This window comes from Muscardinus avellanarius (genome assembly GCF_963383645.1).
Source record: "Muscardinus avellanarius genome assembly, chromosome: 1".
Taxonomy (NCBI): Eukaryota; Metazoa; Chordata; class Mammalia; order Rodentia; family Gliridae; genus Muscardinus; species Muscardinus avellanarius.
This window is the reverse complement of record NC_137786.1, coordinates 128,363,645-128,376,437: the sequence shown is the minus strand read 5'-3', so window position 1 is coordinate 128,376,437 and position 12,793 is coordinate 128,363,645. Positions and strand designations below refer to the sequence as shown.

Here is a 12,793-nt window from a genome sequence, read left to right as displayed (position 1 = left end):
CTTAAGGTGTTCTGGATCTCGAGTCAGTAGTATCTCAGACCCCACTACTCCTTTACTGGGTTGTATCACAGAATCTCCGACCCAGAGAGTCGAGAGAGCCTGCTTTAGACTGTGGGGGGTGCCAGGTTGCACGTTCTCCTATGGTGTGATATCTCTGCCACCGCCCCTCCCCCACTGGGTCAAGTCCCAGGGAGTACAGTACTGGGATTTCTCCTCTGTGGCCCACAATTTGACTCACTGTTCTTGAGTACGCAGATGTAGCTGTACTTGATTCGGTGAATTCTCTGCTGCTGCCGCTGGTGGCAATATGGCGCCGCTGTTACGCCCTTGGCTGTGAGGCTGACGTATTTCTTCTTGGTTTTGATTTCCACTCTGAATCCCTGTGGCGTGTGCTGAGCTCAGCCACTAGGAGCTTTAGATTTTACCTGCGATGAGAAATCCCGCCTGGCTATTCCACAGCAGCTCACCTCGGCTTGCTGTAGCCGTCCGGTGAATTTGCCGCTGCCGCCGCAGTATGGCGCTGCTGCCGCGTCCTCAGGCGTGAGGCCGGTGTATCTCCTCTGTGGCTCTGAGCTCTGTTCTCAGTTTGCTTTCTCTCTGGAGCCTGGTGATTTTTTTGTTTCTCTGGTGATGGTGTTTTCTGGCTATGAAAGTCGCTGATTTTGTGGTAATAGAGATTGGTTGTTAGCGGGGCTCTTAAGCCCCGCTTTTCTCAGTCGCCATCTTCCCGGAAGTGTCCCATAACTTTTTACCTCGCTCAAGTACTGATTTGTACATTTAGAAAATTTCTGTTGTTTTACTCATCATCTCATCTGAAAAGGTTCCCCAGTACTCTCCGTTTTCTCAGTAGATTTTATTATCTCCCATTTATTTCCTATGAACCATGTTCCACTCGGTACATGGCTTTGTGATTTCATCCAGTCATTTAGTCATTCATTATGCAAGCACATATTGAGCTCACAATAGATACTGGGTCCTAGTCCAGTCACTGAGATAGGACAGAACATAAGATAGGTAAATTCCCAGCACTCAGACAGCTTTCATTCTAAAAGGATAGTCAAGTTATATATAAAAGCACAAAAGATGGGCAATTTTTTCAGAACTTCGTTCTAAAAGGATAGACTTTAAACAGTCACATACTTAAGGTTATTTTACATAAATAGTGCATGATACGTACCTATTGAGAGTGAGTTGTGTGTGTCATCCCAGGTTGCCTGAGTCACTTGAATCCTGACCTGTGAGGCTTTGCCCTGGCAATATGCTTAGTAGTTTTCTGCACATCCTTCCTGTGCTCTAAAGTCCTTTATGCCTAAAAGAGATGGAGGCCTGGTTGCCCACTTTGATTTGCTCTGAATCATGAACTTTGTTTGGAGTGTCAGATTCTTTTTCCACTCAGCTCAGAAATGTCCTCTGGAAGTGCCGTTGGCCAAGTTCACATCATTCCCCCTGCCTACTCCAGTCTACTGCTCTTTGTTTGGCATGAGGTGCTGCTGGTTATGTTGGCACTGACTTCTGTGATACTGGTTTCTTCATGGGTTGCTGTTCCTATTGGTGCCAATATCTTCTGGGCTATGTCACAGCTTCTATGAAGCTACCAAGAAGAGTGGGAAGGGTCTGATTGCGGGAGTGATGCTCTGATGAGTCTTTGCGCCCACTACTGCAGTTTGGTGGCACAACTGAGATTGTGCTGGCTTTGCCCAGAGGCTCACTGTTGCTGTGAAGGGAAGCCATCATTGGTCATTTCCTTTTTCAAGTTTAGAAACACGTTTTGTTCTCCTCTGTTTTGTCTCCTCAGAGGAACTTATGAGTAAATTATTTTTGGCCCTGACACTGACAATTTCCACTTACACTCTGTTAATTCTCTAATGTAGAGATGGAATGCAAGGATAACTGAGTCTGGGTGAAATTTAGCAAAAGTCATCATATTGTGACTTAAAGCATTTCACCTTTTTATTCTTATGTCAAGAATTCTTTCTGTTTTACCACACTCGTTGCCTTTGTGTGAATTTTCTCACAGAGGCCCTGAAATTTTAATAGAGACCCAAACATACATTCAAATTCCATGTATATGAATGGTTTGGGAATGTCCTAGACAAGAATATCCTATCTCCCTTGCCTATCATTACACAAGCCCTATTATGTGAAAGCTTAAGGAGAAATGGGCCATAGGAGAATCTCTAGATGAAAAAGGAGATCCTATCTAGGAGCAAATAAGGCAACATAACTGAGGGAATGGGAGGAGGGAAGAAGGAACCTCTCTAAAGCACATGATGTTCGTAAACAAACATCGAAGTCAACTACTAAACCAAGCATGGGAAAAAGGGATGGGGAGGGAACGGGGTAGAGATTGGGTAGGGACTAACTAGGCGATGTGTCCATGAATATCTACACAAGCTTTTATCCCATTATGATGTATGAATACAGTGCACCAATAAAAAAAATTAAAAAAAGAATAAAAGGTGCCATTTAATTCCATGCAACAACCTCTGCCCATTTGGGAACCTCACTGCTCACTTTATAGGTGAGTAAATCAGAAGTTATGAAAATTTATAATTCTTCCATAGAAATTATTCACATCATAGATTTCCTAGTTATTCTTAGTTCACCAGCCTTTTAATTCATTTCAGTTTTTCTTGCCAGATGTATGGAATATGTATCAGTTACATTGGTTTTTACCACTAAAGCACCAAAATCTAGATATAAGTGAAGGCAACTGAGATTTCAGAAATTCTATCTCGAAATCCAGTGCTTCTACCACTATTTCACAGTGCTAGTTTGTACATTTAGCCTATTGCATATATATATTAGAAGTTAAAATTTTTCCTCTACCTAAATTAAGGAGACTCAGAAGAGGATAGACAAGTTTGCCTTTGTGAGTCCTCAAGATTTTGAGGTTAGTCAATCAATCTGTTTCTGGAGAAAAAGGCCTTAAGAAATGATATTTTTTTCCTTCTCTGTCACTACATCCAGTTCACTAAGAAACCATCTAAGCTGAGATATCCTATTTACTTATCTATAGCTTGAATCTATTATTCCTCAAGAGACTAGCCAACCTTTAAGATTGTCTCATATCAGACTGTATACCTGAAAGATAGATGATGATACCTATGTGCCAGTATCAACCCTCTATTTGTTTTAATAAGTAATGTTAAGTAGTCTGTAAAAGATTAAAAATGAAATCCCCATTTCAATTTCTCTGCACTATGACTAGCTAAATAAATAAAAAGAACCAGTGGAAGAAATATGGGAACACTGGAGACAAGAGAAAGAAGTCTAAGAGTAGGCTAGTTTTAGGAGATTTTCCCAAGAATATTCAATTGGGAATCTTTTCTTCTATAACTTTGGTATGTCATGGCGGCATTCATTGTATACTGTTGATCTTGCTTGTTGCTATAAAGTAATGCTACAAAACTATCAAGAAAGGGTGAATACCAAGTCAGGCATGGTGGTGCACACTGTAATCCAAGTACTTGGGAGGCTGAGACAGGAGGATTGTGGGTTCATGGCCAGCCTCAACTACTTAGTGAGGCCCTCTGCAACTTGGTGAGACTCTGTTTCAAAATAAAGAATAAAAATAGGGCTTGCAGTGTAGCATGAATGTAGAATTCAACTGGGTCCAATCCCTAGTAGCACAAAAATAATATTAAATAAATGCATGCATAAAAAATAAATGGTAAGTGCCTTCCTCAGGCTACTAGCATGGTTTGTAGACAGAGTCTATTTCCTCCAGAAGAGATAAAATTGGTCAGCAACATGTTAAGTAGCATGCATAGCCTAAGGCTGCCTTAGTATATGTATACAAATAGAAATATCAGATCAATAGTCAAAGCCCTAAAGTATGACCCTTCTTATCTGATTAAATAGTCAGTTTGAGAGTTGGTAAAAAGAAGCGAAATGAGAGACCATGGATTTCTGTATTGTGGGATGTCAGATATGAGCTCCATCAAGAAAAGGTGGATATCCAGGGCTGATGGACGGGTGAGACAAAGCCAGTTCTTTCTGTATCTGTCATTGTGTAGAAAACTAAAAAACAAACCCTCCTTCCGGCTTCCACTCTCTGTAGCAGCACTTCTCTGGAGATTTTGTACATCTTGATAGTGCAAATTATGACTGTGTCACAAAAAGAGGAATGAGGATTTTCAAAGCTTTGAACTACCAGATCAAATCCATGGGGTTGGATAACAGCAGGCCATTTGATCCATACAACCCTACAGGGAATAAAATGGAGTTTTATTTCTTTAAAGATGGTAGTGTATTTTTCTCATAAAATGTGTTTCCCTCCATTTTATTGACAGCTCTGAGTTTATTTGGTCCCTATGGGAGGAACGCCAGGTTTGGATGCCCCTTATTATTTAGCTTTATGAATCTTTGAAGTTCCTCTTACAGTGTTTGTTTTTGGAATCAAATTAACTACCTAATGCATTATCCTAATATAAATGTATAACTTTATCACAGACTTCTGTAGGTTGGCTCTTGAGTGTCCCCAGAGGTTCTTGTGTTAAAATCTTAGTCCTTGGGGTTGTACCTTGGGAGAAATGATGGAAACTTTGAGAGGGGAAACCTAGGTTTCCCCTTGGGGTTGAGTCTTTGGAGGGAACTGGGACCATAGCTTCTTCCTCTTCCTCTTAGGTTGCCTGTCCATGAGGCAGTCAATCTTGCTCTTCCCCAAGCTCTCACCACAATATCTCCCTTAGCTCAGGCCCAAAGCAACAGTGACAATTGAACACAGACTGGAATATCTAGAACTATGAGCTAAAATAAAGATTTTCTAAGTAAGTATTTCAGGCTTTTTTTCCCCCGATATTGAGATGGAACCCAGGGGCATTCTACCTCAGAACTACACCCCCAGCCCTATTTTTTACACTTTACTTTGAAACAGAATATCACTGAGTTGCAAAGGGCCTCACTAAGTATCTGGGGCTGTTTGTGAACTACAGGCCTCCCATTTCAGCCTCCCAAATGCTGAAATTAAAGTGTGTACCACCATGTCTGGCTAGTTGTATTGTTTTAATGATGGAAACCTGACTAATATAGAGGTCCAGAGTAATGTGCTAACAACATGTAGTTTCTACCTGAAGCCTACAGAACTTCAAGTTTCAGAGTCAAGTGAACACAGTATGAGCCAAGCACACACAGGTATCTATATGGGTCCACAACCTGGGTTATGGGTGACAAGGTGACTCAGAAGTCATTTAATTGTACTTGACTGAGAAATGAGCAACCAAAGTCAATACAGCAAATCAATAACAACAATAACGACAACAATGCCACCATACAGATTCTTAAGATGGCCAAACTTTGAGGCCCCAACTTTTATATCATACTACCTTGAATACTTTGTTCTTACTCCATTTTTAAGTAAGAGAATTTTAATTTAAAAAGTTCTACTTTTATTGGTGCATTGTAGTCCCTCATTATAACACAGTCCATGATGACAGTGAAACATACAGCACTTAGTGAGCTTCCCCACCCCCTGGCTCCCTGTCCATTCACTCATACCCATTTCCTATACACAATATTGATGTTGGCATTTATTGGTCCCTTGAATTTCTTCTTTTGTGAAGTGTCTATTTAGTTCACTTGCCCGTTTTTTGATTGGATGATTTGTTTTTTTATGTGTTGAGTTTTTTGAGTTCTCTATATATTCTAGATATTAGTCCTCTATCGGAGGGGTAGGTGGCAAAATACATCTTAATGGAGTACAAGATGGTAGAGGCATAGAAACACATATCACTCATTTAGCCCTTCCCCATTCCAACCATATTCTCTCTCTCTCTCTCTCTCTCTCTCTCTCTCTCTCTCTCTCTCTCTCTCTCTCTTTCTTTCTGTCTCCCCATATTGAGCATTGAACCTAGAGCATTTTTTCTCTGTTATGTTCCCCTACCCTTTTTTATATTTTTGAAACAAGTTCTAATTAAGTTGCCCAGGCAAGTCTCGAATATTCATTCCCCCTGTCAGCCTCCCAAGTGCTGAGATTACTCTTTTTTCTCTCTTTCTTTCTTTCTTTCTTTCTTTCTTTCTTTCTTTCTTTCTTTCTTTCTTTCTTCTTTCTTTTTCCCTCTCTCTTTCTTTATGGTACCAGGGACTGAAACCAAAGCTACAACTCCAGACGTTTACATTTTGTTTTTTTATTTTGAAACAGGGTCTTGCTAAGTTATCATATCCTGGTTACAAATCTGTGATCATCCTGTCTCAGTCCCCTAAACACTGAGATTGCAGATATGTGTCACTGCAAACAGCTACAAAGTTATTTGTTTTCAAAATTAAAGAAGCGCATGTAGCTTGCTTCCATCTATATTTTATGACTATCATCATATTGAAGAACCAACCTTCCTTCCTTCCTTCCAATTTCTCCCAGTGGTAGACTGCAACAGTTGTCAACATGTAGTGCACACAGTCACCAAGACCCATTTGGGGTCTTCTAGATCAAAACTATTTTAATATTCATACTAAAATATTATTTTATTTCTCATTGTGCTGACATTTGTACTAGTCATTTAAAAGCTCTTGTGGGTGAAACTATGAATCTAGGAATAAATCAAGGTAGTAAGAATAAACTGTACTAACAATCATTATAATCACTGCTATATACTTTCAAGATAAAGAAAAAGTATAAAAGCAAATTCTGTGCAAGAATGACCTTTATGAAATATTAGAAATGTTAATGTTATTAAATATTTTCCAAAGTGCTCATATTTTATATTTTTATTGATCTATTTTAATTATACATCACAGTGAGATTCAAAGTGATATGAACATACATATGTGTACACAATACTTGGTATATTTCCCTCTGCATCCCACCCCATTCCATCTTCTTTTTCCATGTACATGTTAGTGAGAATAGTAATATCTTCATATATGGACATAGCATCATTTGAACCATTTTCTTCATTAATTTTCTTTTTTTATTCCCTCCTTCCCTTCCTCCTTTTTCCTTTCCACACTTTTTAATAATCTCTTTTGCATAGGCAGAATAAATATTGTCAAAATGGCATACTACCAAAAGCAACATGTAGACTTAATACAGTCCATACCTCTTAATATTCTGTGTGACATACCTGGTGCTTCTTTCAGTTAGCTTCAGCTAGTCAGATGAGAACAGTCCTAGCATGAGCTATACCTAAGCAGTTTAAGTGCAACCATGATAAATACCAAATGCAAAGTAATAAACTAAGTTGCTACAATCAATAAAAGGGTTCAGCAAAATTGTAGATTATAATTTCAACATTTCTGTGCATTAGAATGGAATAAACATTTTGAAACTAAAATTAAGATAATTCCATTTAAAATGCCATAAAAAAGAACAAATCACTTATGTATATGTTTAACAAATGTATGATTTATATGTCAAAACTATAAAATATTACTGAAAGTAATTAAAGAAAGTTAAATAAATAAATATATATCCCCTGGTTAGAAGATTTAAATATTCTTTGATGTCAATATTTTCTCAAATTGAGACACCTATAAAACACAGTCTCTATCAAATTCCCAGTTAGCCTTTTGTAGAATCTGACACATTCTAAAATTTTTATTTAAATATAAAGGACCCAGAAACCAAATTAATTTTGAGAAAGAAGAAAAAATAGAAACCTCATATTTCGCTTTTTGAAAATGCACCTTAAAACTATCATACTCAAGAAAATCTGGCACCAGCATAGGTATGAACATATCGAATATAGGAATAGAACTGACAGTCAAGAAATAAAGCCTCACGTATATGGCCAATTGAATTTTAACAATGGTGCCATGACAATCCATTAAGGGAAAGAATTGTCTTCTCAATACCATTTGGTGGTGGAACAACTGGACATTCACATGTAAAACAGTTAACTTAGGAAACTGTCTCACATCATACAAAAATATTAACTAAAAATAAACCAATAACCCAAAAGCTAGAGTTATCCATAAAACAATTTAAAGAAAACTCAATAATTCTTTTTGATGTTGGGTTAGGCAATGCTTTCTTACATATAACTAAAAAATGAGAGAGAGAAAGGGGGAATTGAAATTAAATCCTACCATTATCAAAGAAAACAGACAAGTCATATTGATAAAAATATTTGAAAGTCATATGTCTTTTTTGTGTGTTAAATAAATTTTTATTGGTGCATTGTAGTCATACATCTTAATGGGATTAAAATCTTGTGGAGATATACATGCACATATCACCCAATAAGCCCCTACCCAATCCCTAACCCTTCCCTCCCCCTCCCTTCTTCCCATTCTTGGTTTCCTGATTAACTTTTTTTTTTTTAAATATTCTCAATTACATATCTTTATTAACAAAAGATAAAGTACAAAACAGATACCGATGTCAGACTTTATTTTACTTCACCCAATGTTAAGGTAGAAATTTGACCTTAAAGAAGGTAAGAATTAAGTCTATTTGCATTGCGGTTTTAATTTTATACTAGTCCGATTCTAGAATATCCATAGTATCTGACGATTTGACTCAGATGCTGTTCTATGACTACTGTTTTTGAAATGCCGATTTAAAACAGTACTTGACCAATGCTTTGGGGAGGTGTAGAATGCTGGTAAGTAAACGCACTCACGCCAGAGATGTTTAATAGCCTGCTTCCGGTCTGATTCTACTCTACCGCATTAGTTTACAGCAGGCTCGAGGATCATGCAATCTACGTTCCCAAGATCCCTGCAAGCCATACTTGTAAATGCCCGAAGAAACCTTCAACATCAGGTAACTTGGCGAATTAAAATCGCTTTTTGCAATTTTGCAAAGTGATACCTATTGGAAATGAGAATGAGGCACCAGAGATGTTTTATCATCTTTTAAAATCTAACAATATCATGATTGTTACGTAAATGCAATCACAAATAAAACAACAAATAAGTATAATAAACCATATTTTCTGTGATAAAGGGATGAATCTGTAGGTCTAAAAAGCTCATGTTCAGAGTGGCAAGTGTATTTATCAGTCAATACTGATTTAAGGATAAGAAAATAGCTTTTTTTTGTACAAAAGCTAGCAAATTTAGTTTTGTATGTAAGGTACAAGGAAAAGATTAATAATAAAATAAAAAATATATCTATTACTTTGCAGATTTACATAGGGAAAATTATCTTCACATTTGATAATTTTCCTTTTAGTCAACCAAAGACCAAAGTAAATAATTTCTATTTTTCGTGTCAGGTCAGGAAAACCTTAGAAGGTAAACACAAATGGCTATAAAATAACTACAATTATAGTTAAGTTACTATGTAAATTACTACTAATTAAAAAAAAAAAGCCCTGGTTTTGAGAAAGAGTAACAAGTCATTCAAAATGTGTGGAAACACTAGATGAAAGGTCAAACAAATTGAGGTATAAACTTTGAGACTTAACTGAACATGGAGAGAACTCAGGCCTTTCTTACGTCACTAATAAAAAACTGGATAATTTCCAATCTAAATCTGCGTTACATACACGTCCTTTCCAATTTTGTTTTTCTGTGTGGAAAGGAATGAATTTACCTTGAGACTTCTGAAAGTTTTAATAACGTCAGGCGGCTAGAAGAGTCGACGGGATTTCTCTATCTATGATCGCGTGCGCAGAACTGGAAGGAACGAGGCAGCCGTGAGTGCCCGGAGGCCTCCCTGTTGCTCACTGCTGTCCGAGGAAGGAGGCCATGGTGTCATCCGGCCTCTGCCGCTTCATTCTGTAGGCCTCCATCTCCTCCTCGGTGGGCTCCCGAGACTCGTAGGTGATATTGTAGGGCCGCTTCCTCTCATCCACCTGCATGATCTCCTTGACGTGGAGAAGGCGGGCCTCCTCCGCATTCAGCGCCTTCTTCAGCTTTTCGTGTTTCTTCTCTACATCATCGCTCTCTGAACTGCTCTTTCGGTGCTTCTTTTTCTTTTTTTTTTCTTCTTTTGCTCTTCCTTTAGTTTTTCTTGATGCATTTCCATGAGGGTCTGAGGTTTTTTCACAGATTCTTCTCCCGTTGTATCATTTACAATGCAGTCTTCTGAATTAGCAGTCTCCTTCCCAGCCTCTCCAGTACAATAGGAATACTTGAAGAAAGAGTGACAGCATTTGTACCCCCATCGGCCTTCTTTCCAGTAAGACCCCCAAATATGCGTGTGGTTGTGGATCTTCACGTCCTCCCCGTACTTGGAGCAGGCCACCGCCCGCTCCTGCCCTTTGATGACCGTGCCGTGTCGTGAGTACTCCACAGAGTCTTCTGTCTGGGCTAAGATCAGTTCAGCTGGAGGAGCGTCCAGGTGCTCTTGGCCGCCATACCTTTCCAGAATGCTTTCTGTCTGCTGTTCCTTGAAGTCTTCCTTCTTGACTTTGAAGGACTTGTACAGCAGTTCCAGTTTTGTAGGATCTGCCTGCAGATGGACTTCCGAGCCCTTGTCATAGGCTTCCCAAGCAAACAACTGCGTCTGAGCCATTGAAATGGTATCTCCCGTGTATCTAACGAAGTTATCTCCGGCATAGCTCACTTCATCCGGGTTTTTTTCCCGCGTTGGTGTATGAATTCTCTCTCATCGCTCTGGTCTTTGGATCATAGTAGGCAGAATTTGGATCTAAGTTTCTCAAGTATTTTGCAATATCTTCGCAGATCCTGAGATTCCGGACAGTAATTCGTCTCTTAGAGTCAAAATTCTGTCCCGGCATGTCAATGTCATCTGCGTATTTATCTTCATCCTCATCTTCACTGTTATGATCTTTTTCCGTCTGAGAATTAGGTTCCTCTTCTCCCCACTGGTGTTTTGGAGAATTTGCTTGTTCCACTAGTTTTCCTGAGGCTAGCTCTTCTTGTAGTTTCTGGGCTTTCAATGTTCGTTTTGCCAGGTCGACTTTGGCGTACTCTTCCACGATTTTCATGTGCTCTTCTGGATTGTAGCCATTCCAACGATCTCTCTTTCCATCATAGTCAAACATCAGCTGGGGCTGGACATGTTCATCTGGAGCGATGTTAGTTCCTGTAAATTTGGGTCCAACTCGCCTAGGTCTCTCAAAGAAGTCTTTCTTTTTGTGTATCATGGCCCCACAATTTTCACAGGCTCCTTTGCGGTACTTAGTAGTTATGGAATTCTCTTTTACACCTCTCTTGTACCATTCTCTGGATGAGCTGAACTGCTTTTGTTTCTCTGGTTGTGGTCTCTGATGCTTTAATGTTGGTCTTTTGGATGGATCAATATACCATGGCACTGAAGAAATATACTGAGGAATATGAGGGTTGATATCTTTTCCTTCTTCATCAACCTCTGCAGGAGCATTTCCCAGTTTTCGCTGTTCTTCTAGTTCCTTCTTTTTTCTCCAGTCCTCTCTGGTCATCTTCTTTGGTTCCTCCAAACTCATCACTTTGGACCCCGACAGGGGTGCGGCATTAACCGTGTCCACAACAGCTGCCGACATGATGATGTGGCCTCCCCCAGTCCCTCCGCAGCTGACTCCAAAATCATCCGACACTAACGCATCCAAGCTAGTAATGTTTACTTCCGGGTTTCCTCTCCTGATTAACTTTGATATATTTGCTTTTTTTTTTTCTTCCATATATGGTCAAATTATTTTGACAAGGTTTCCAAGAATATTTGATGAAGGAAATAATAATCTTTTTACTAAATATTGTTGAAAAATAACTACATAAAAAAGAATAAAATTGGGCCCTTACCTAACACCATATACAAATATTAACTTAAAATAGTAAAAGACCTAAATGTAAATCTTAAGACTATAAACTTTTAGAAGAAAACTTGGGTCATAAAACTTCACCACATTGAAATTGGCAGTGATTTCTTGGGTATGATTCCAAAGGCACAGGCAACAAAAGAATAAACAAAGTTCATAAAAATAGAAAAATATTGTACATCAAAAGACAATGTAAACAGAATTAAAAGTTACTGATAGAAGAGGTTAAAATATTTTCAAATGCTATATCTGAAGGCATATTAATATTCCAAATATAAATCTTAAAAATTAGCAATAACAAAAGCAAACAATACAATTTAGAAATAAGTAAAAGACTAAAAAAGATAATGAACCTCCAAAGATGTTTATATGACCAATAAACACATGAATCACTCATCATTATCATAATATAACTAATCATTAAGGAAATAAAAATAAAAACTATAGTGAAATACTATTTCACATTTGTTAGGATGGCTACTTAACATGAATTACCTTGCTCCAGCCCTTTACCTTGAGTTTGTTACTCTCTTTGCTTGTAAAGTGTGTTCCTTGTAAGCAGATGGATGGATTCTGGTTTTTAATCCATTTTGCCACTTTATGTCTTTTTTGGGGGGGAATTGAGGCCATTTACATTCAGTGTGATTATTGAGAAATAACTTTTAATTAAGATTTTATTTCTGTTTGAAATACTGCTTATTCTTCTTTGGTTAGTTGTCTGCTTGGTGGAAAATCTTGTTTCTCTAGTCCTGGTGTGTATTACCTATTTCTTCTTTGTAGTTAATCTCTTTGAGTATATTCTCTAGTGCTGGTTTTGAAGACATAAATTCCTTCAGTTTCTGTTTGTTATGGAAGATTCTTATTTCCCCCATCTAATTTGATAGTTTTGCTGGGTAGAAAATTTTTGGCTGGAAGTTGTTTTCTTTCAGGGTTTGGAATATGTTACTCCAAGTCCTTCTGGCTTTCATGACTTGGTTTGGGAAGTCTGGAGTGATTCTAATTGGTTTGCCTCAGAATGTCACTTGGCATTTTTTTTTTTTCCTTTAAGATTCTCTGCTTGACTTCTACATTGGTCATTTTGAAAATTATGTGGCATGGGGAACATTTTTCTCTGATCCTGTCAAAAGGGAGTTCTATACGTTTCCTGG

At 38.2% G+C, this 12,793-nt stretch overlaps 1 protein-coding gene across 1 annotated transcript; it reads right to left on the bottom strand.

Moving 5' to 3' along the window:
* Positions 1-9,608: 9,608 nt before the first annotated feature.
* Positions 9,609-11,372, bottom strand: LOC308277797 (pre-mRNA-splicing factor SLU7-like; the record flags this gene model as incomplete). The annotated part of the gene is given in 3 exon segments (XM_080717192.1): positions 9,609-9,869; positions 9,872-10,468; positions 10,470-11,372. Coding segments are annotated over 3 exon segments (1,761 nt in total).
* Between the last annotated feature and the right edge of the window lie 1,421 nt (positions 11,373-12,793).